General features: G+C 48.5%; 1 protein-coding gene across 1 annotated transcript; it reads left to right on the top strand.

Annotated features, from left to right (window-relative positions):
* Positions 1-254: 254 nt before the first annotated feature.
* On the top strand, positions 255-23802 carry SDHC (succinate dehydrogenase complex subunit C; the record flags this gene model as incomplete). Its single annotated transcript, XM_054973165.1, has 6 exons — positions 255-325; positions 7366-7422; positions 9953-10054; positions 13090-13151; positions 16023-16186; positions 22443-23802. Coding segments are annotated over 6 exons (561 nt in total), but the record flags the coding sequence as incomplete, so codon positions are not given.
* Between the last annotated feature and the right edge of the window lie 1083 nt (positions 23803-24885).

Here is a 24885-nt window from a genome sequence, read left to right as displayed (position 1 = left end):
TTACGGGTGCTACTGGACTCTTGCTCTTCTCTAATGCTACAGACAGACTACCACAGCTACTCAGCCAGAAAAAATAAGATTAAACGAAAAACTCTTTAGTACTCAGCACCGCAGTTAAGGAATGCTTACTTTGAAACAAGCCCCATTGACCTCTACTGGCCTTTTCCACCACCAAGTTCAGTTACTAACCAATTCTTCCCCTACTTCCGCCCATAACTTCTTCAGCGACGGAAGCAGGGCAGTGATGTCATTCTTGTGCGCCCGGCCCATTTCCGCTGTGGGGGAAAGAGGGACTTCTGTGCAAGATGGCGACGTCTCTGTTGAGGTGACTGAGAGGGGCGAGGGGGAGGGATTGGGAGCGGGGCTTTTGGGGGACGACGGGGGCGCAGGCCTCAGTCTGGGGCGGGAAATGGGGCTTGGAAGCCGCCCCTGAGTGGGGCAGGCGCGACTTGGCCGGGTGACATTGACTGTGTCCGAGGGCGCCTGTGCCTCTGTACGTGCATGCATTTCTGGTGTGTGCAGGTGCGAGGGTTTGTGTATACGTAGCCGCGCCTACACGTACACATAGACGCATTGTGTGCCGCTGCACGCAAGCACAGAGGCGTGCATAGGCTTGTGGCATGGCAAGGCAGCCATGCTCGCGTACCATCTTTGTGTGTACATAGAAACTATGTGCCTGCGTTATGTAGCCCAGTGTGCAAGAGTTGTGTTCTAAATGCACACACGCTGAAATGTTTATGCAGGTGTGTGGTGTTGCACAATATGGATGTTACCAGCAGGGAAAGGGATTTTGGTGTTGTATTTATTTATTCACAAAATTTATACCCTGCCATACTCCTCAATGGAAACCGAAAGCAGTTTACATTACACTCCTCTTCTGAGATTTTGGGGCCGTATTTATTTATTTACATAATTTATACCCTGCTTTTCTCCTAAGTAGGGACCAAATGCTGTTTACATTGCTAATTTGTATTATATTTTTATAACTGCTGTACCTCACCCTGAGCCTGCTAGCGGGGAGGGTGAGTTAGAAATGCAAATGTAAATAATAATAATAATAATAATAATAACCAGGGCTTTTTTTCTGGGAAAAGAGGTGGTGGAACTCAGTGGGTTGCCAGAGAAAATAGTCACATGGCTGGTGGCCCCGCCCCCTGATCTCCAGACAGAGGGGAGTTTAGACTGCCCACCACGCTGCTGAGCGGCGCAGAGGGCAATCTCCCCTCTGTCTGGAGATCAGGGGGCAGGACCACCAGACATGTGACCATTTTCAAGAGGTGCCAGAACTCCGTTCCCCCTGAAAAAAGCCCTGATGATGATGATGATGATGATGATGATGATGTCCTCATCAGAAATAATTTATACCCTGCTTTTCTCTTCAGTGGGGACCCAGAGTGGCTTACGTCACTGTTCTCCTTTTCATTTTATCCTGACAACAACCCTGTGAGGTAGATGGCTGTAGTGGATGGCTACGTGAAAATGTCGACTCAGTGTGTGGCAGTGGTGAAAAAGGCAGACTCCATGCTGGGCATTTTTAGGAAAGGGACTGAAAATAAAATGCCCAATATTTTAATGTGCATGTATAGATCTGTCTCTCTTGGAATATTGTGTACAGTTTTGCTTGCCATTTATCAAAAAAGATGCTGCAGAGCTGAAAAAAGAGCAACCAAGCTGATTAAAGAACTTTACCCCTCTCCCATATTACTAGAATTTGAGGGCACACAATTAAGTTGATTAGATTCAAGCAGTAGATTCAGGACTGGCACAAGAAAATACTTTTTACTCACTGAGAGATCAAAGTGTTGAATTTGTTTCCAGAGGATGTAACGATGGCAGCAAGCAAAGGCAAGCAAAGGCGGCTCTAAAAGGGGGTTAGACAAATGCATAGAGGAGAGGTCCATCAATGGCTACTAGCCATGGTGAGTAAAAGGAACCTCCATATTCAAAGGGCCCTGACCTGGATAGCCCAGGTGAGCCTGATCTCTTCAGATATCAGAAGCTAAGCAGGGTCAGCCTTGGTTAGTATTTGGATGGGAGACCTTCAACATAGACCAGAGTTGCAGAGGCAGGCAATGGCAGACCGCCTCTGTTAGTCTCTTGCTATAAAAAACCCACCAGGGGTTACCATAAGTCAGCTATGACTTGAGGGCACTTTCCACCACCATATTCAAAGGCAGCAAACTTCTGACACCCAGTGCTAGGAGGCAGCATTGGGGAAGGCCTGGGCCTCTATACCTTGTTTGTTGTCTCTCCAGTGGAACTGGTTGGCTACTGTGTGAAATAGGACGCTGGGTTTGATGAACTACTCGTCTGATCCATCAGGGCTGTTAATGTTCTTTATTCATTTATACAGTGCATTTCTCCCCAGTGGAGAACTAACGCAGCTTACTTTGTTTTCCTCTTCTCTACTTTATCTTCACAACAACTCTGTGAGGTAGGTTAGGTTGAGAATGTTTGGCCCAAGGTCTCCCAGCAAGATGGGGAAGAGGGGATTTAATAACAACCAAAACATTTGATTTATATACCACCCTTCAGGACAACCTAATACTCACTCAGAGCAGTTTACAAAGTGTGTTGTTGTTTACAAAGTGTGTTGTTAGCCTCACAACAATCACTCTGTGAGGTGGGTGGGGCTGAGAGAGCTCAGAGAGAGCTGTGACTGACCCAAGGTCGTCCAGCTGGCTTCAAGTGGAGGAGTGGGGAATCAAACCTGGCTCTCCAGATTAGAGTGCTGCTGCTGCTCTTAACCACTACACCAAACTGGCTCTCACCAGGGTCTCCCAGATCATAATCCAACACTAAGCACTATACAACCTCTCTCTGTGTAGACATCATTGAATTGCATGTATAAGTTTCTGTCACTGGGGTCATGCACAGCATGAGAGGCATACCTAAGTTCCTGACAGCTGTGAATATGCGTGTGTTTGTATAGGCTTATGTGTGTGAATGCATTATGTGTGAATGCATCCAGGTGGAAAGGCATGCTTGGCTTTGTGACATTGTGATGTGACTATTAATCTCCTGTGAGTACGTGTAAGGTTAAATTCACGTAGGTTTGTGTGCATTCTCGAGATAACGGGGTGGATCCGAGCACACTATACTGCCGTTCTTCTGAGGAAAGTTTGAAGCTTTCCTCCATCTTTAGGAGCCTTTCCCCAACTTGAGTGGCTTTTTGGTTGGAGGAAGAGCCACTTAAGATGGAGGGTTGCTCCTTGGTGGAGGGTTGGGTCCACCCCAATATAGATACCTACCTTTGAGGAACTCAGAATATGTGGGTCCATTTCCATGCAAATTCTTGCTTAAACTTGGGAGATTATGTATGGGTGCGCATGCACACACACATGTGCACAGCGTGTGAAATGCTGGCAGACATTAGTGCTTGGGTGTGTGTGAGACAGTTCTCACAAGGATGTCTGTTTCTTGTTTATTGTGTAGCGTCAACTAAAATGTGTGAATTGGCTGTACAGATCTGACTCTGTGGATCTGAATTTATCATGCTAATTCCAAAGAAATTCAGTGGTTATCCCCAAGGGTAGAGATATTAAATAGCATATGTGCACGTGTGATCCAATCTTGAATTAAATGTTAGTAGTAGTAGTTAGTAGTAGTTAGAGTGTCAGACTAAGAACTAGGAGACCCGGGTTTGAATCCCCACTCTGTCATGGAAGCTTGTTGCCTAACCTACCTCACAGGATTGTTGTGAGGATAAAATGGAGGAGAAGAGAACTATGTAAGCTGCTTTGGATTCCTGTTGGGGAGAAAGATGGAATATAAATCAAGCAAATAAATAAAAATTCAGTTCTCATGTTGGTTCTTTCCAGTAGGAATGTTTTTATCCTATTGCTTGCATTATCATTGTGAGCTGAGGTCCAAATTCTTTGGATAAATAAGTGTGTTGCAGAGAGTAAATGAGCTTGGTAGGCGCTGATATACGTGTGGGAAGTCCGTCCATTCTGCACACCTAATAGGAGATCATTCAGACCTGCAGCCCCATAGCTGCAGCCTGAAATTTTCCCACCCAGCAAAAACTTGACCACTCGCTGAATTGCAGAGTGACTCTTATAGTAGGGAGCTAGCCATGTGCTAGGGTGGGCTTGTAAGTCATCTCTTCCCAATCATAAGTGACTCGGCTATGATGAGTAAAAATTGCCTTCAGGTGACCAGGTGGGTTTTTTCCCCACTCTCTGGAAAAGTTGGTTCTTCTCTTCCTGCTTTTTACATGCCATAAGTTACTTACCTGATTACAGGTGTGCATGTGTGGCGGCAGTTAAAAAGCTTCGAAAAGGGCCACTGCAAGAGCTTGGCTTGCTGACTGGCTTCAGTCCTGTGCACGATTGCTTTGAAAGTAATCAAAGTTGAAGGAATTTACTTTTGAATTTACATGCTTAGATTATTGGGTTGCTTTGGGATCTTGACGTTGCTGCAAGGATTCCTGGGTGTCTCCTTCCCTGCTTTGTTTTGCCCTTACCCCACCTCTTCTGTTCTGCCTCTGACCATCCTTCGCACTCAGAACTGTACCCCTGACTTGGAAACTGCTGGGTCTGGCAGGGGGGAGGGGCAGGTGGCAAGGAAATAATGCTTCGTTTTGTGCTCTTGATCCTTGACACCGGCACGTTCTTCTGGAGAAGTAGATTCCAGCCCACATCTCCAAACGCTTTGAACTCTGGCAGGCTGGCTTGTGAGTCTCGCTTTGCTTGGGGAGTTGTTGGGTTGTGGGTTTTTTTTGCCGGTGGGTCACCTTTGAATGTCAGCCTGACAGCAGCCTGACCAGATCTGTCTAGAATAGTTCCCTGAGCCTGCGGGGACTGTGTGTGTAAAACAAAAATTGAAACCCGTAATTTACCACTTTCCCACGCTGTGCCGTTTGCAGCTGTAATGGGATGCTCTCTCAGCTGTGACAATGACCTGCCATCTCGCCAGTGCTTGGAGGGTGACAGACGGCGTTGGCAAAAGAGCATAACGAAAGCAAGTTTGTTTTTGGATCCCCTCACAGTAGGGGAATAGCCGACTCTGTTTTCCAGGCTTGTGGCTCCAGCAGCGTGAAATAACCACTCTTTGCTTGGCTGGTTCCCTTTTAGAGATATATTTTACTACCTGACCTCAATCGTTTTGTGTTTCAAAAGCATAAAGAGCAAGGTGGGGCACTTTTAGTTTAAAGCAGGGATGGCCAACCTCTCTTTTATGGGGCGAGATTTGGCTCCCCAGATGCTAGTTTAGGGGTACAAACTCTCTGAACACGCACATGTCATGAACACACACACACGCATGAACTTGCCTTTTGTTAAATCAGATCCTTTGACCATCAGTGTCAGCATTGTTTAAATAGATTGGCAGTGGCTGTCCAGGGTCTCAGGCAGAGAACTTTCAAGCAGAGGTCCTTCACATCACCAGCTACCTGATCCTTACCGAGAGATGCTGGGGATTGAACCTGGGCCATGGCCCCAGGACTGAGCCATGACCCCCTCCTCACCATTCGGCTCAATAATACCATTGCCATCACCTAACAACAACAACAACATTCAATTTATATACCGCCCTTCAGGACAACTTAATGCCCACTCAGAGCGGTTTACAAAGTATGCCATTATTATCCCCACAACAAAACACCCCGTGAGGTGGGTGGGGCTGAGAGAGCTCTGAGAGAGCTGTGACTGGCCCAAGGTCACCCAGCTGGCTTCAAGTGGAGGAGTGGGGAATCAAACCTGGCTCTCCGGATTAGAGTCCTGCTGCTCTTAACCACTACACCAAACTGGCAGTGAAGGCTTCACATTTCCAGGGCACATTTCCTGGGATGTTGTAAAATCATGAGAGGAGGGCATTATGCCGGGAAACAGGCAAGAAAGAAATATGGTAAAACTGATATGAATTCCTTACAGATCAATCGGAGAGATGTATAATGACCCTGTGATCTGGATTACATTTTGGATGGTCAGATCCTAGTTGCCCCTTGCCCGTACCTAGTTTGGCATCCTCCTTCTGCCTAGTAGTAAATGTTACGGTATGTGGGAATATACCCTGACCTGGATAGCCCAGGTGAGCCTGATCTTGTCAGATCTCAGAAGCTAACCAGGGTTGGCCTTGGTTAGTAGTTGGATGGGGGGCCTCCAAGGAAGACCAGGGTTGCAGAGGCAGGCAATGGCAAGCCACCTCTGTTAGTCTCTTGCCATGAAAACCCCGCCAGGGGTCGCCATAAGTCAACTCTGACTTGAGGGCACTCTCCACCATCACATGTGGGAAGATGGTGGTAGGGACGGGTTGTGGCTCAGTGGTAGAGCAACTCCTTGGCACACAGAAGGCCACAGGTTCAGTCCCAGGCATCTCCAGTTACAAACGATCAGGTAGTGGGGCAGGTAATGTGAAAGACTTCATTCTGAGACTCCAGAGAGCTGCGGCCAGTCAGTTTTCATCTTGATTGATCACTGGTCTGACTCCGTTATAAGGCATCCTTATGTGTGCTTGACAATATATTTTTTTAAGGAAGCACCCTCCCCTCCTAAAGAAATCCAGCGCACCAGTTGCCCTCTAGGAGGCACGGATTGTTGAGGGCAGTTGAAAGGCAGGTCAAGTGGGAAAAACCGGGGAACGGGGGGGGGGGGGATTAAAAAATTGGCCTGTTGAAGCACTTCAAAGCTTACAGTACCCTGAAAGAGGGCGATTGGGGGAGTACATTCCTCGTCTTTTATCTCATGTCCCCCTCAGCTTTCAGTTCCATAATGGGAAGGTGATGAGATAATTTTAGGGGGCATACGGAAAAGGGTTGAATGTTGCCCCAACCTTACTAAGTAGATCTGTACTGGTGGGGGAGAGTGCCCTCAAGTCATAGTTGACTTATGGCGACCCCTGGTGGGGTTTTCATGGCAAGAGACTAACAGAAGTGGTTTGCCATTGCCTGCCTCTGCAACCCTGGTTTTCCATCCAGTTACTGATCAAGGCCGACCCTGCTTAGCTTCTGAGATCAGGCTCACCTGGGCTATCCAGGTCAGGGCAGACTTGTACTATGAATCCCATTTTTCAGGCAGGACCCAAGGGAAACCCTGCTGGCAAACTTTTGCAGCTGGAAGCATGGTAGGGGGCAGGGGAGAGCATATGAAACACGGCTCCCCTTCAGCACATGGCATGGCATGCTGCCCTCTGCTTTTGCAATACAACTTTTGCAATATGCAGTGTTTTCTGAATGCTTAAAGTGCTTCGAGTACATTCTCTCAGTATTGTTTACAACAACCTTGGAAGGTAGGCCAGCATTTCTGTATGGGGGTTCAGAAGAAAAGGGAACAGTAGCTCGCCTAGCATGTTAGTGGTTGATTGCAAGGATGACACACACACACCCCTCCAGTTGTCAATGTATCAAGTGCTCTTGTTTTTCAGATTAGCTGGCCGGCGTTGCCTCTGTGTCCATTTCCGCCCTGGGCCCTCCATGCAACAGTAAGTTTCTGGACAGAAAAATTGTCATTAATTTTTCCTCTGCTTGACGCTTTGCAAGATCTTGTTTTTCTCCCTTAGTTCCCCTGTCATTTATGGACCATTAAGACAGACGGTGGGACTGGTGCTTTTATATAATCCACAGTTGCTTCACATAGGAGGCAACGGTGCCATCAGTCAAGTAGTATTGCCAGGCGTAGCTTGGCTTGAGGTACTCTCTGCTGCTTTCTTCTGCGCCTTTCCTCAACGGCCAAGCTGTACACCCCCCTTCACCCCTAATTTATTCAGGCAGGAAAATTTCTTTGCGACCAAAAGATCTCAGTGGGATTAATTTAAGGGTTGATTGGGAAACTGCAGTGCATGGTTTGCTGTTTAGAGTTAATGGCAAACTGTGGTTTACCTTAAAAGTGGAAATCATTCATTAGCTGTGGGACGAGGGAGCTAGCAAGCCTGTGGATCTCCCAAGCTCATTCATTCCCATATGTACCTCGGAGAGCTCTTAGATCTGCAAGTAAACACCTACTGGTGGTCCCTGGCCCCAGGGAGGCTCAGCTGGCCTCAACCAGGGCCAGGGAGTTTTCTGTCCTGGCCCCAACCTGGTGGAACTCCCTGTCGGAAGATACTCGGGCCCGCCCAGATCTTGTATCTTTTCGGCGGGCCTGTAAGACAGAGATGTTCCACCAGGCATATGACTGAGGCCAGCACTGGATCCATCTAATTAGCCTCCCTGCCAGTCTCTGCCAGTGAGGGGGAGAGCATATGGTCCAGTGAGGGGGGGAGTATATGGTCCATCTGCCTCCCCATGCTTGAAGAGTTAGAGTTCCCCCAACCCACACCTCCACCCTTTTCTTCCCTTGTGTATGGTGGGCAGGGAAAGGGGGAAGGGTGCACCACCTGGAATGTTGAAATCCATGTTGGTACTGAGTTGTATTTTATTGGTTTTATTTGTTGTAATTTATCTATGATTGTGACCCGCCGTGAGCCTGATTGCGGGGAGGGCGGGCTAGAAATCCAATCAGTCAGTCAATCAATCATTCAGTAGCTTGTGCGACTTGCCCTTATATCTGCTGAAAGTCCATCTGCAGCTCGGTTTGAATGTCACCCCAAGCCGAGTTTTGCCGTAACCTTCATTGGGAGCTTCTTGCCTTAGGGGAAGGCTCCTTGCACTAGAGAAAGTGCCTTGTGGGATTTAACCCCCTCCCTCCAGTGCATAATGGACTTGGGGAACTCACCACTGCAAGATGCAACATTGTCGACTCGCTTTAAGAACAAGCTCTTTATTGCTACTTTTCTATTCTTGGTTTTGCTTTCAGTGCTGGCTTATGGCATCACAAATGAGCTATTATTTTTATCGTTTGCGTTGTCCTCCTGTTTTTTTCAGTGTAGCTACGACGCTGCTGCTCAGTTTCATTGGACTTGTGCTGTTGAAGTGGGTTTTAAAATTAAATGTGAGGCATCTCCTCTGCTGCTCTCAGTTTTTCCAAAGAATCAGATGAATGAACAGGTCTCTCAGTGGTTCCCAAACCAGCAGGCAGGAATTGGGTTGCAGGAGAAGCTGCAATTAAAAGTGTCTTAAGAAATTTAGAACGTGTCTTAAGAAATTTTAAATTTTAGAAGGTGTCTTAAGAAATTTAATGAAGGGGATGGTGGGAAGAGACACTTTGTGTTTTATATAGTCTTTTATAAATAACTTTTTGATTTATAAAAAAACTGCAATTAAAATTTGTTTTTATTTATTTGATACACTTACACACTGCCAGTCCGCCTTGGTTTACAATTCAGAATATCATACACACCATACAAAAAAGTGAAGAAGACAATAAGGAAATTGGGGGTACTAATTCTAAGATAACAGCAGTTAGGGATGGCGGGTGCTGGAGACAAAAGAGTCCTTCGGCGTGCTCCTCAAGGAATTGATTCTCAGCTGGGTTGAGTCCAGGCACCTGGAGGAGAAATCCAAAAGCCCTAGAACACAACACAACACTTTTTATTAAGGCCCACCAAATGACGCACAACAGGGTGCAAGCTTTTGAGCTCTCCAGAACTCAAAGTGGCTCCATTCCATAGCAAGAGCAAAGAACAGCGAATGGCCCGTATGTCTCTTTACCTGTCGAGAACTGAATTCCCTTTTCAGAAGAGAGTGAAGGAAGCACTTGGCAGCTGTCGCTTTAACAGTGGAGGGATTCCTTCCTGCCACCTCCCTTCCTCTTGTTGGCTCCATTGATAGCAGCCAGAAGCCAGAAGGAAGGGGTTCTCTTCTGGTACTGGATCCAGGCCCAGTGGACCGGCGGCTTCCTGTTCTCTTTCTGGGGACAATGCGGCAGAGGAGGCCCGTTCCTCTCTCTCCTTTTGGGCTTCCTAAAGGAAATCTGGCTGGCTGCCATTGCAATTGGAAAGCTGGGCTAGGGGACCCTCGGTGAAATCCTGCAGGGTCGCCTTTCTGTTCTTAACGGAGGAAGGCCTTCCCGATCTGTGGCTGCGTTGCTGCTGCCCATCTGCCTCTGACTTGGCCTTGCCTGCATTTCTCTTCTAGCCTGGCGCCCGTGGGAACAACAGCAAAGGAGGAGATGGCCCGGTTCTGGGACAAGAACACCCGCTCGAACCGCCCTCTGTCTCCCCACATCAGCATCTACAGGTCAGTGCCGTCTTTTCCGTAGACAGCGAGCTTGTGTGTGTGTGTGGTGTGTGCAACCAGTGGAACCGCTTTTAATTTCTTTTCAGTCGAATGTCGGACACCACGGTTCCATTCTGCTGACGGCTGCAGTGTGTTGCCCCCTCTTTTCTTCCTCTGCCCCCGTGCAAGGTGCCTCTCCCTAATGCAGTAAACTTGCGCAAGGGAAAAGCGCTGCTGTTAGCGAAATGGGTCCTTGCTCCAGGGGAAAGCAGCACCGTTAGCAGCATGGATGTGCGTGATCCAACCCCACGTGTTTATCCTGCCCTTCCTCTGAGGAATGTTGCTGTGGGACCTCCTGTTTTATTCTTGCACTGTCCCCGTGAGCCTGAGAGGTGGCAACAGGCCCATGAGCGCCCAACCGGGGTCGTGGTTAAGGCAGAATTTGACCTCGCTTTCCCCTGCTCCTGGTCCAGCACCTCCCCGCTTTGTATGGAAAGTCGGCATTCTGTGGTGCATTCTCTGGGCCAAAATTAGGTTTCTTGGAGAGGATCGGGCGTCCTGATTGAATTGCTGTCAAGCAGACCGCCATTGCAGCCAGCATCTGCTGCCTCCCCTTCAGCTTTCATCTGCTTTCCCTTTTTTTCCCCCCTCCCCTTCCACCACCCTCCCAGGATTCCTGCTGCGGCGGCTGTGTCATTCTTCAGCCACCTCCACAAATTCCTCCGTCCCATCTCCTTCTCCTCTGGCTGGATTCCTTGCATAAATCTGAGGTCGCTGGGAGAGGCTGGAGGGTGGGTGGCTCCTGAGCCCCTTTTGGAGTTTCTCAGAGGGGGCTGGATCCCATAGCTATAAGGGCACTGACTTTACCTGGTGTAAGGAGCCTTCCTCTGATGCAAGGGACACCTTTTGGCAGGAAGGATCCCAGCTGCAGAGGGAGCCACTCCCGTTAAAAGGAACTGCTCTGCAGGATCCAGACCACTGATCATGCTTTTGCAGACATGTCAAATCTTTCCCCAGGTCCCCGTCTTGCTGTTCCCAAAGCCCAGCATAGCTCAGTGGCATGCACCTTACTGCAGCCAAGCCCTGGGGTTGGTTGGTTGTCCCTCTGGTTAAACGACAGCTTGTGTCAGGAAAGTCTTTTCTCTGCTAAGGTCCTGCCAAGCTGTTGCCAATCAGAGCAGACGATACTGGGCCAAGAGCATCCTTGAATCTGATACTGAGTCAGATCACTGGTCCATCAAGGTCAGTGTTGTCTGCTCAGACTGCCAGCAGCATTTGAGGGTCTCAGGCAGAGGTATTTCACATCACCTCCTACCTGATTATTTGAAATGTGGTGCTGGAGGAGAGTTTTGTGGATACCATGGATGGCCAGAAAGACAAATAAGTGAGCTCTAGATTGAATCAAGCCTGAATTCTCCCTAGAAGCTAAAATGACAAAACGGGGGCTATCGTATTTTGGTCAGATCATGGGTTTGGGCAGATTTTGCATCCCCACCCGTGGAGAGAGAGGGCTGGAAGAGGATATTTAGAGCAACGACGCTCTGTTTGTTTAATCCAGCAACCCTCAAGAGAAGGAAATCACCAGCAAGTGCAGTCAGCAAAATGTGTGTTGGAACTGATTGAAATTAACAAGCACCATATCGAAGAGAACTGTAGTTCAAAAGACTGCACATTGAGAGAATTACCGGACTTCTTAGAAATTGATGTTACTTACATGTTTATGGTTGCATATTTATTTGAATGTGATTGTGACAAGTGACATATGTAAGAGGATTGTAACTTTGTGAATTGGTTGTAACTATTGCTGTAAACTATATTGATACGTGATATTTATTAATTTGTTTGCATTGCACAGTAAGAGCTCAGAGCACTTTACATTCAATAGTTTATAAAGTAAAAACCTAGAACAAGTTTATGAAAGTGTTTTGATCTTGGAGAGAGCTTGTGGTAGGGCGTTTGAGAACAGTTACTCTCTCTTTAAGAAGCCTCTTTCGTTTTGCAAACAAATCATGAGAAGACTCACTGGAAAAGACAGTAATGCTAGGAAAAGTGGAAGGCTAGGAAAAGTGGAAGGCAGTAGGAAAAGAGGAAGACCCAACATGAGATGGCTGGACTCAATAAAAGAAGCCACGCCCTCCAGTTTGCAGGATCTGAGCAAGTCTGCTAACGATAGGACGTTTTGGAGGTCTTCCGATTATAGGGTTGCCATAGGCCGTAGGTGACTTGATGGCCCATAACAGACACATACCCACCTGGTTGAACCTGGTACCTTCTGCATGCCAAGCAGATACTCAGCCAGAGCGGTGGTCCCTCCCTTTTTAGAAGGACTTGTAGCCCAGTGGCATGCTTGTAACCGGAGATGCCGGGCACCTGAACCTGGGGCCTGTGGCACGAAGATTATCTCAAGGTGTTTGGAAAGACATTTCTGCATTGGGCTCCTTGGAGAGCTTCTGTGGGTCAAAGGAGTCAGGCTGAGGCTAAATGGGCCAGTGGTGCGACTGCATAGAAGGCTGCTCCTGACATTCAAGCCCTGGAAATCCCCCCGCTGCCTTTGTGCTCATTGGGCCAGCTCTCTGGAAGGCGGGAAGAGGTTCGCTTCCCGGGGTAGGCAGGTTGCCACCTTGGGGCCCCTTTCGGGGTGAAAAGGCAGCATACACATGTTTTAAAATAAATAATTCATTGCTAGAGCACCTGCTTTGTTTGCAGAAGGTCCCGACCTCTGGTAAGAGTCGGGGAAAGATCCTACACCTGTGTCAGCCGATAGGCAGCGATCCAGAACTGGAGCGGACCACCAACCCAAGAACGAGTCACAAGGGTGGCATCAGCTTAATTTGTATCAAAGTTTTTAAATTAAGAGAGATTCCGTTTTTAAAGTGTCGAGTAAGAGAAAGCAGAGCTGGGGAGGGGAGGGGAGAGACAGGCACACACAGCAAAAAATAACGGTTCTTGTATGTTAGTTGCTGCTGATAAGCGATTGGGAAAGCGCTGAGGGCTACTGTCGTAATTGCTTTCAATCAGACCTGAATGTCATCTTTTCCTTTTTTCCCCCCCTTCAGTTGGTCTCTGCCTATGATGATGTCCATCACCCACCGCGGCACTGGGATCGCAATGAGTTTAGGTGCTTGCATTGTCTCTGTCCTGTCCGTAAACGCCCTTACCGTGAAGGTCCTGCAGTCGGGAGGGACTTCTTTGGGTCGTTCGTTGGATCTGCTTACTCTGGGAGGAAGATAGCGGTTTTTTGCTGTGATCTCCGTATACTGGGAATCCCAGACTTGGCAGGCGTAACGATGATGCTATTATTTCTTAAGCAGAAATTCACAAATCCTGCCTGCAAGCTCCCCGTCTAGGAAAAACACCCGCTAAAGGAGAAGGGGAGGGAGCGGGGGAAAAACCGGAGAGATACGTTCCGCCAGTGACTATTAAACTGTGGGCTGCAGTCGGCTTTTAATGATTTTCAAGAGACCGCAACAGACCAAAATGCTAAAGACCTTTCCCGCATAAACAGAGACGAATGGCAAATGAAAGCTCGGCTCTGAGGCATCTGTATCAAACTTGCCTCTGAATGAGAAAGGCAGGAGGCAGAGGGTTGGGTCCCCACAGATTTGTTCCATTAGTGGTGCCTTCCTCCTCCGCAAGGAGTCTTTTGCTTACCCAAGGCCGGGGAGGAGGGGCTGGGGGAGATGTTGCTATTAGCTGGAACAGTTCCACAGAATCTGGTGCTTTAATAATATAATCGAAGGGCAGGGCTCTTCCGATTGGAATGACGCAGGCAGCACCGTTCCTTTGCCTGGGCTGTCTTGTCTTGTGTCACCAAGTGGCTCTCGAGCAGCCAAGCTGTGCAGAGGTCAAGAGAAGCCCCCCCCACCCCCGTCTCTGGTCAAGCTGGCAATTGCAGAGAGTGAACAAAGCAGACGTTGAAGCAATGAATGGGTACAGCTGGCATGCAAGGGAGCATGGATGGACCTTCTCTAGCCGAGGTTGCAGGTGGAGCCGTCGGGAGGGGGCAAGAAGGAAGCAGGCTGGGTAGCTGCTTGGCTGGCTCTTCTTTCTTTCAAGTTGCCTCCCCTGGCTGCCATCTGGAGAAGAGACGGGGAGCGGCGGAGCCTTGTGGTCCTGAAGCTTCAACAGCTCTCCCAGCTGGAAGAGGTGCTTGCCTCAAGCTGCCCGCAAGTGCCAACTGTCCCCCCTCGTGGAGGTCCAACTGTCTCCACATCTGGCTCCTCTCTGCTGCAGGTTTTGTCTCTTGCCTTTAGCGCTTGAAATGCCAGTGACAGGTTGTCTGTCAGTGTGCCAGGAAAAGGAAACACCCCAAAACTCTTCTCTTTGTGGAGAGGGGAGATTTACCCATTGTGGCCCACCATGCTTGAAGCTCTTGGACCCCCCTCGGAGTAACATGATAGGGGCTGAACTTCTAGCTAAGCTTCAGATAAAGCCCTGGTTTAAAATCCCAGGAAGTAGGTTTAAAAAACAACAACTGCACTTTAAGTGCCCAGGGCAGACAATGTACCACATTGCAGCTTACCCAAAACCAGTAAATCTTTACCGTGGTTCTGCACAGGGCGGGAAAGAGGGCAAGCAAGCCATTCTTGCTTGCCTTGCAAACAAATAGCATGTTCATGATGTCTGCTGGGACAAGCAAAGGGAAGGGTGTGAAGAAACCAGATCCCAGCTTGCGAATGGGAAGTTCCATGTATATATCCCTTTATACAAGTATGCCATTTTCCTTCCAAGCCAACGGAAGCGTTCAGGTTTCAAGCCCTTCCCCGTTCTTGTTTCCAGCATCCCAGGGTCAGGCGTATTGGGTCAGGTGCTGTCAGCTGCTTGCTAACTGGGTGCCTTTCCTCTGGGCCTGGGAGCCGGCCTGCGAACACCACATTGGCCATGGTTGTGGATTTTCCGGGCTGTATAGCCGTGGTCTTGGCATTGTAGTTCCTGACGTTTCGCCAGCAGCTGTGACTGGCATCTTCAGAGGTGTAGCACCGAAAGACAGAGATCTCTCAGTGTCAATGTGTGGAGAAGAAGTTAGCAGGTAATTTATATCTACTCAGGAAGGTGGGTTTGGGCTGAGTCATCCTGTAAGAGTTTCCCAGGGTGTGGAATGCTAATGGGGGGAAGCTTCACTGTATCCTGAGGAGGTTCTTTTGCATATGGATTGGTGGTTGATATGCTAATCTTACCTGCAGGGCTCCATACATTGACACTGAGAGATCTCTGTCTTTCGGTGCTACACCTCTGAAGATGCCAGTCACAGCTGCTGGCGAAACGTCAGGAACTACAATGCCAAGACCATGGCCATACAGCCCGGAAAATCCACAACAACGATCGCTCTCCGCCCATGAAATCCTTCGACAATACATTGACCATAATTTGTTTATTTAAAACATTTGCTTGCTGCCTTTCCGCCCGACGTAGGGTCTCCAAGACAGTGAACAATAAAAACGTTAAAACTGCATTTAAAATACAGATAAATATGTAGGTGCAAAAAACAAAACGTAGCAGAGAGAGGAGGGCGAATGAGAGTCAGTGAGGGAACGCCAAATCCAACGGAAAAGTCTTTGCTGGCAGAAGACAACAATAGAAGGAGAGAGATGGATCTCCCTGGGGAAGGCATGCCAAGTGCTGGCACCACGGCTGTGAGAAGGCCCTTTCTAGGATCACCAGCTGTCTAGCCTTAGAGGGTGGGGCTCCCTGAAGCAGAGCCTCCGAAGATGACCAGAGCGGTCATACAGGAGGGGGCAGTCCTGAGGCTGTACCTTGAAAAGTCACGACATGCCAAAGACTCCCTTGCATGGCCTTGGGTGCCACGTGTGGGTCTCTTGGATGGGAGGAGGGGCTGCCCCTGGCACTGCTCCGCTCCCTTGGAGTGCAGTCCCTTTTATCAGCATGTGTGGGAGTGATCTGCGAGGACCTGGGAGGTTCTGAAGGACCCAGGGGATTGTCTCGTGTTTTGCTAATGCCTCTCTCTGTATCCGTCTTGCTCTCCCTCCAGGGGTCTCTCTCTTTGGCTTGAGTGCCCTGGTACTTCCAAGCCACTTTCCTGACTATCTGGACTTTGTCAAGTCCTTGAACTTGCCTGCGGCTCTCATCTACTCGGGGAAGTTTGCCCTGGCGTTCCCCTTGACCTTCCATACCTGGAATGGGATCCGGCACCTGGTGAGTCGCAGTTGTGAGGAACGGAGGTGCTGGGTGGGCTGTTTGGACAGAAGCTTGGGCTGAAAAGGATTCTGGGCTGGAACCCATGGCGCTGTTTTTCCCGTGGCTGTGCTCTCCCTCAGTCTTGAGCTTCCCTTCGATGCCGTTGTTGTTAGAGAAGGTGAGCCATGGAAATCCAGGTTCAAAATCTCACAAAAGCCTCCAGTGTTCAGTTCAGCTCCATGTTCACTGATGGCAAACTTCCAACATTGGGGCACTGCCTGGCAGGGAATCGAGGACGGCGGTGATCCACAAATCAGTCCACAGACTTGGGGAGTCTGCAATATTTTAAATTTATCCCCTTGCCCACAAGTGCAGTCATTTGGAGTCTCCAAGTGAAAAGAACCAGTTCCCCCCCTAAAGATTCCCTTGCCCGGAGATAGGTTTCTTCTTGCTACGAGTGAGTGTCATTTATGAGCCTGGCAGAGCGAGTCTGAATTGGCAGAAAATGAAGGGTCAGAAGGTGTCAGACTGGCTGCGGAGAGAGAACCTGGAACGTCAGTCTCGATTTCTCAGCCTGCACTGCGCGTTCTGCCCGGAATGGTAATTTTGCAAAGAGGCCCCCTGCGAAAGGCAAAACTCTCTTTGTCTCTGCTCACGCAATGCAAACCACGAAACTGAACAAATGAGAGGCGTTGTGGCTCTCTTTGCAGCAGGTAGATGCTGGGTCTTGCAAGAAAGGTTCCGGATCTTGGAGGCTGAACTGAGCAGTGCACCTGAAGTTTGCACACCTGGGTTGTGGAGACATAACAGGGTGGTGTAGGGCAGCAAGGGAGGATAGGTGAAGTAGAGGAGGAGCCGTGGCTCGGTGTGGAAGAGCTGCTGCTTTGCATGCAGAAGGTCCCAGGTTCAGTCTCTGGCATCTCTAGCTAAAAAAAAGGATCTGGCATTAGGTGATGTGAAGACCTCGGACTGAGACTTTGGCGAATCACCGCCAGTCTGAGTAGATGATGCTGACCTTGCTGGCCCGATAGTCTGATAAGGCACCTTCGTGTTTGTGCATGTGTTTAAGAGGGCAGGAATGCTGAAGGCGATTAAGGTGAAGGAGTGAAGCTGTAGCGGGGATCTAGCAGGAAATGAGGTCAGGGCTTTACAGGAAAGAACGGGTTTTGTACTGAGAGCAGGAGAAGAGCAAAAGCTGGGGCGTCTCGGTATGAAGCTCCCTTAACCTCTTCATCCATCTAGCTCAATGGCCCTTTAGGATCTCAGGCAATGAAAGATCTTTCTCAACAATTGCAACCTGAGAGCCTTTATGGAGATTCTGAGGACAGACCCGTCTGCCTGCAAAGTGGGTGCGCTTTCTCTCTCTCTCTGAGTTAAGGACTCTTCCCCAGAGAAGAACTTGATAGGTATGTCTAGCCTAATGTTCTCTTCTTTGCTGGCTGCAGATTGTCACGGGGGTCAGGCAGAAAACTCTTTCCCAGCCCTTCTCTACCAGCTATCGGTTTAATTGGAAACTCGGGGGATTGAACCAGGAACCTTTGGCATGCAAAGCACATGCTCTGTTACTGAGCCACGGCCAGAGCCCCATGGATTTGGGATTAAGCCCTGTTGAAATCGGTGGGGCTTAGTGCCAGTTAAAAAGGGATGGGGTCAGGCAGTAAATCTTGAATAATCTATTGCCAGTTTTGCCGAAGGTGAAGAAATACCAGTTTGATTCTAGGCATGCCTGTGACTTTTTGAAAGCAGCAGAAGCAGTGGATTTGTAGAATTTGGCATGTTTGCCTGGGAATTTTTAAAGAAAAAACTGCAGCAGACAAATCTCCCTGTGGAGGGTGAATCTCCCCTTGAGCAAGGCAGACTCATCCCCCATATTAACATCTTTTTTTTGTCATCCTCTAGGCTGTGGGCTGGCACTTTTCAGAGCGATTAAAGCTGTCAGCCTCTTATATTTTGCTCTTCTTTTTAATAAACTGTTCTGAACACTCCATTCTGGAGCTCGGCAACTCTCTTGAGAGCAGCTGACTCTTTGGTGCTTATCTTAGGCTGAAACTTGAGAAAAAACATTGTTTCCAGGAGAGGGGTGTGGGTGGGTGGGTGTGCCTGCGCATGTGCAGTTCCCTTGAAACATCACTGCCGAGGCCAAAGATTGACTTCATACCTAAGCTTATGGGCCTTTCATGCTTCCTTCATGTTTCCCTCACTGTGTTTTGACTGAAAGAAAAAGAACCAGCCAGCTTATATAGAGGCATGAACAGGTACCGCTTCCGTTGCTGGGAGCGATGTGCCAGCTGGACTTGGAAAACGGCTTCGCTTTATTTTTTTTTATTATAAATTTTTTTATTTTTCATAACTACAAAACACTACACCAGACTATCACAAGGAAAGGGGAGAGAGAAGGGACAAAGGGAGGTGGAAAAAGAAAAGGGGGGGGAATGAACTACAAACACTAAACACTACACTTCAATGTTTCCCTTCATACTGTCATAATACAAAAATAGCTCCATAGAATAATGATGGAGTGGTTAATCATACAGAGAATAAACATTTCAAATTCTGATTAAACTTTCCTCCCCCTTCTAGGTCCCGGACGCAATTCTCTCTGTGCAACTGCTGTTGCGATGCTCTCCTCCTCCTCCCCCCCCCCTCCGGCTCCTCCTTTTCTTCGTTCTTGGTGCAGCAGAGTTCTGGGTTTTTATTCTCAAAATCCTTTAGTTGATCTTCTGATAATATCTTATAGGCCTGATCTTTATATCTGAACCATATTCCTTCCGGGAATAACCATTTGTACTTTATTCCATGGTCCCTCAGAAGAGCTGCAAACTTTTTATATTTAAAACGCCGTTTCCGGACTAGAAATGGAACGTCCTTCAAAATCTTGACTTTCAAACCCATAAAGTCCAAATCCGCATTGTATGAGTTATATAGGATGGTGTCCCGAATCTTTTTAGATGAAAAGTCAATAATGATCTCACGAGGCAACTGTCGCTTTGTTGCATATTTTGAAGAAGCCCGACGGACCTCCAAAATGGCGCTTTTAACCTCTTCTTTAGTCGTCCTCGCGGGTGTCGCCAGTAGTTCCGAGACCAAATCCCACAGATCCTCATTTTCCTCCTCTTTCACGTTTTGGAGACGCAAAATTGTCTGCGTTCGTTCCACCTGTAGCCCGATCAGCTGGTTCTCCACCAACTTCAGCTCCTTTTTTGTAGCCTTCACAAGTGACGCACTTTCCAGAGCAGACTTTTCTGCCCCCCCTGCTGCTGCCTTAATGGTTTTCACCTCGCTTTCAATTAAGCCCACCCTTTGATCAGTTTCGTTCAGCTTGTCAACAAAGGGTTTTATAGCTTCCACCACCGCCCTGCGCACCAACTCTTCGAGCGACTCCCCCTTCTGCAAGGTAGCCGAGATTGACTTACCGAGAGCGGGACTTTGCTTCTTTGCTGCCATTTTGGGGGGGGGGGGCGCCAACAAAATTCTGGAACTCAACGAAGGGGAAGAGCGAGTCTTCTTCAGATCAACCTCTCCTTCACAAACGCTTGTAGAACAGAAGGGATTCGCTTGTTTACAGGCTTCCGCCTGTTTCTTTTACTTGCCGTTTCTCGTTGCCCGGCGGCACTCGAGGCGCCGCGCACATCTGCCGGCCTCCATAGGGACAAACGGGCAATTCCCCCCCCCGCATTGATTTCGGGGAGTTCTTCCCGCCGCGTCCCGGACCCTGGCTCCCTCCCTGGGAGTCCTGGGGGCTAATCCTTGCGGATCAGCCGCCCGGTCAGGGTGCCCGGTCGTTTCCTCCCGGACCAGCCGAGAGGAGCGTCCGGCATGGCTGAGAAAACGAAACCGAATCCAAAAAAACGGCTTCGCTTTATGTGCATCAGCTTGCCCTTTTAAATTATTAGGGAGACAGGAGAGGTGCTGGAGCTTGAGGCGAACTGCTGCCTTCAGAGGCCACAGCTAGTGACAGGATATCGCCAAGAGAATGAGGCCTACCATGACTGTAAAGCCTAGCTTATGCATCACTTGGTGAGGAACCGGTTACCAGTTTTGTTGCTGGGCGCTGCACAGCTCAAACCCTGGACGTCATATGGAGCCTTCTTCCCTTCTCTGGGCTTCTAACATGCCCCTTGGCTTTGCTTCTGCACCCATTTCTAGCCCGTCTGTAAAACAGATGGAAGTGAATTTAATGGACTAGAATATTTTCATGCGCCTTTCCTATTTTCATGTAATTGAACTGTGCAAAGCCAAGAGTGAACACTGGGGTAAAGTGCCCAGGCAGATGACATGTGCAAATGCCAGTCACTGTGAGGCGCCTGTTATTTGAAGTTTGGTGAAACTTACGTGTCACCACATATGTATACTGGCCTGGCTTACTGGTGGTAAGATGCACCTGTAACCACTAGGTACTATGCCATACATAGCTGTAGAATAAGAACAGAGAAAAGTGGAGAGAAGGACCAGCTGCAAGTAGGACAGCCAGAGGGAGTTTACCTTCAAGAAACAGAAATAGCAGGCACTGAACTTTGTTCTAGAAAACAAGGACGCAGCGAGAAGGACTTCGAGAAGGACTTCCGTCCTTTCCCCTAGTCCAGCAAGACGCGTCAAGGACACGAAGAGCTCTCAGGTGTCAAAAGGGAGCCTAAGTAGCTTCAAAATAGTATTTTGCCTGCAAAGCACAAAACGTTGCTAATAGAAGGAGATATTCCTTGACAAGATCATCTTGAGGCGATAAGCAGGGACATCCAGAATGGCTCTTCCAGTGTGAACGAGGGGTGGTCGCTTGCTTGGACCAATGTAGTCCCAAGGTTGTAACTTACGCTAATTGGCCCAAAGGTATGAAATCTTACGTTGTGGCATCACAGCTCTGAAGAACTGACCGGTTCAAGGAGCCTTCATCCTGGTAACTGTGTTATTCTCCCTTGCTTATAAGCAACAAAGGCCTACGTTTATTCTCTCATTGGACTCCAGCATATTCTCCTTTACTAATTGAGCTTAAAACAAGATAAGGTACAGAATTATGTACAACAAAATCATGTGGGTATCAGAATACAGGAAGAGCCCTGCTGGCTCAGACCTGCGGCCCATCTAGTCTAGCACCCTCTTTCAAACAGTAGCCTCGACCAGTTGTCCGGGAAGGCCAACGAACAGGGCACCGAGGCCTTCCCCCGGTGTTGCCTCATGCCACTGGCATTCAAGGGCTTTACTGCCTCTGAATATGGGGATCTCCTTTAGTCATCAGGGCTAGTAGCCACTGATGGACCTTCCCTCTGTTAAACCATCTAATCCCCCCTGCTGCCCCACAGAGATAGACTGCCTCTGTATTTGGAGGTTTTGTTTCACTTTCACGGCTGAGACCTATTCCTTCTTCAGTGACTCTGCCCGACTGAACGAGTGGTTTATCACTCTTACGGCGACATGCTGAGATCCAGGTGGCCCGAGTTGATCAGCGCTGCCTTCGTGATTCCGTAATTGAACACATGGCACTGACTTAGTATCGACTGGGGGGGGGCAGCTTTCGCAGGTATAATTTTCTTTATTTGAACTATAGACTATAAACCATAACAGAATAGCTATAAACAATACACATAGAGAATAAGAAAAAACGCAACATTCTAAACATAAGACAGACTAACAATACATATATCTATATAATTAAAAAAAATACACCCTAAATTACACTACAGGTTGAGTTCCGATTTTCTCCACACCATATATCATTTCTAGAGTCACACTTATTCTAGGTTAGTCACAAAACCCCTTTTTTTCTATTGTTGCTGTTTCTTAATCCATAAATCCAGATGTCATCAAATCCTTGTTATCCATGTTATGCAAAAAGTCTATAAACGGTTTCCATTCAGTCAAGATGCTAACTAAAGTCCTTTCTCTAATCAATGCAGAAAGTTTTGCTGTTGATGCAAACTCCAAAAGCTGACGGGGGGGGCAGCTTTCCGGGGTCATCTTTACACTAGATATCCTTGTACCGAGGCAGTGGGGCAAATTGTGCATGGCTGTTTTATAATTTGTGTGTTACTACTGTTTATATTGCTCCAGAATTTCATTATATTTATTGTACATTTTAAAATGTTGTGATCCGCTCTGAGTCTGCTTGCGGGGAAAGCGGAATAGAAATCAAATTAAAATAAATAAATAAAATACTGGATGTCCTGAATTGAACCCAACACCTTAGGAATGTACTCTGCACATGCTCTGTGACTGAACCACTTTGATCTCCCCCTGCCAAAGCCATGCGCTTACTGAAGCATCTCTCTGCTCTTTCTTGTAGGCTTGGGACATGGGCAAAGGATTCAAGATCCCCCAGGTCTACCAGTCCGGAGTCTTGGTCCTGGTGCTGACGGTTTTGTCTTCCCTTGGGATTGCGGCAATGTGAAGTCCAGAGTGGCAGCGGCGGTGGTGGGGCAGCCGGCCTCCGTCCCGTGAAGTCTTCTGCTTCTTCTCTTCCTGAACATTTTGATTAATTGAGGTCTTGCCGGGGAGCTTTGTCCTCCGACTGGACCCAGTGTGGGGAGGGGTGGGGGTGGAGGGCAGGGCGAGCCCTTCCCTGGATGGGTGCATAACTGTAAATTGAAATGAAGCCATTTTTTGCAGTACGATTGTAGAGCCTCCTTTTGCCGTGCCCCACACTTCAAGCGCTGGAGTTTGAGGGCAACTTTCCCGAGACGGGATGCGCCAGACTCAGCAGCTAGGGATACTGTGGTAGCGATTGGCTAAGAAGTGAACGTACCCACAATGCATTGTGGGCCACTGCTTGTCTCGGCCTCTGGCTCCCCTCTCCCCCCCCCACACCGCCTGAAGCGGGAGACAATGCCAAGCTTTGTACCCGATCGGGGGAGGAGGGCGCACCGGCAGCACAGCGTGTGAGCGAGCGTGTGGGTATATTTTTAAAAGGACAACTGTCCCCATTGATGGCCGGCAGCAAAGGCGAGCGAGGCCACCTCCAGCAGCCGCCCTGTTATCCTTAGAGCAGCAGCAGCGGCTTCGGGCCTTACGCTCATGGCTGGGCTGCCTGTCACCGCCGATGTTGCTATGACAACTTGCTGAAACGTCGCATTGCTTTCTTTGTAGGTGTGGGCCACTCGACAGCCCCGTGCAACATCAGCCGCACAAGGCAAAAGGAAGGAAGTGATGTTCTTTTGGGGTAGGATATGGGGGCACAGTCTCTGGTGCTCCTAAATCTCTCCCAGGGCGGCCGGGGCGGGGGGAGACAGACCAACCAGGCCTACTTCGGTCATCTCATGCTTCCTCAGTTTCTGTCTGACAGCAGCCGTCCTCGTAGATGGTTCTGGCCGAGCAAATGGCCTCTGTGTGGGAGGAAGTGCCTCCCTTTCTGTCCGCTGTTGGAATGCTAAAACTCTTCATCACTCCTTGAACCTAGCAACCTCCCTCTGGGGCCGCGAGGGATGTAGCTCCAGAATGTGCAATTTTGCGAACTAATTGCCCTTTCTAATAATAAACTGGCCTCAGCCATTCATGGGGCGCGCAGAGGCACTGTTGTAATCTTCCATACGCTTTCAAATAAAAAAGAAAGTTACAAGGTTGTGGTTTTTTTAATTAAAAATTGGTGTAGACTAGAGGATTGATCAGTGCGTGTCTTGCTGTCCATGGCCTTTGATGAGGAAGGAACCCGTAGGGGCTTTGGAATGTTTCTAAGAACACAAGGGCACGATTCCACCCAAGTAAAGTAGCTGTTGCAAACTAATACGCAGTTTCAGTAGCCCTGCTGACACGTTACAGTGAACGCATGGACATCCTGTGTACGCAGCTGTGCCTGTTTGTAAGAAAGAGCCTACCAGCATTCAGCTTACAAATGAAATTGGGGGCTAGGTCCTGCATAATTTGTTACCACATGTGTTGAATGTAACATGAGAATGACTCGGCACAGATTGAAAAATCAAATTTACATGGATTGTACTTGCACTGAAAAATCAAGTGTACATGGATTGTGCTTGCACTGTACGTGGATTGTACTTGCATGCGTCTATAACTTATGAACAAGGCTAGTATTATTCACCTTCAAGAGAACAAGATGCTTTTAACCAAGTGCCTAGCAAATGGTGACACAGGGTGTCTGTGTGTGTGTGTCTCTGGGTATGGTGTTCAGCAACTGCAGTGACTATTTTATCTCTGATAGGCACCTGCTCGACTTCTGAAGGTTGAGGCAGGGCCTCAGGTGACAGTCTTGGTAGGTTCATAACATTCCCAGAGATCCTCTTTAGTGTGACCGGGAAACAGAGCCCATGCCAGGGGCACTGTAGATAGGAGCAGGCTTGGCTCTCACTAGCTGGGGGGCAGGTAACAAGTTTTAGCCCCTTCTTCTTGCAGTATCTTGGCTACCTTTTTATCCCACCTGTCCTGCCAGGATCTCAGAGCAGCAGATGCGGACCTCCTTACCCCCTCCATTTTGTAGGCTAGGCCCAAGGTCACCCACTGTGCTTCATGCTGGAATTTGGACACATTTGGTTTCCGTCCAGCAGTGGCTCCCTGAGTGTACCTTACTATATACGGGTTTGAATCTTACTGTGGTTTCCGGTGCATGTTTCGAAGAATTCCAAACTGGCATCAAAGAGCCATTCTGAGCAAAGACTCCAAATTCCCTAGGCTAGGCATTGCCTGAGTTTTTGATGCTAAAAATAAAAGGGGAAGGGGGGAGAGGAAGAGAGCTAACCTACCTGTTTATCCCTCCTCTCCCCCCCTTCCTTCATGTCTCT

Source organism: Eublepharis macularius, chromosome 1, assembly GCF_028583425.1.
Source record: "Eublepharis macularius isolate TG4126 chromosome 1, MPM_Emac_v1.0, whole genome shotgun sequence".
Classification (NCBI taxonomy): domain Eukaryota; kingdom Metazoa; phylum Chordata; class Lepidosauria; order Squamata; family Eublepharidae; genus Eublepharis; species Eublepharis macularius.
The sequence above is the reverse complement of the archived record's forward strand: the minus strand, read 5'-3'. Positions and strand labels throughout refer to the sequence as shown.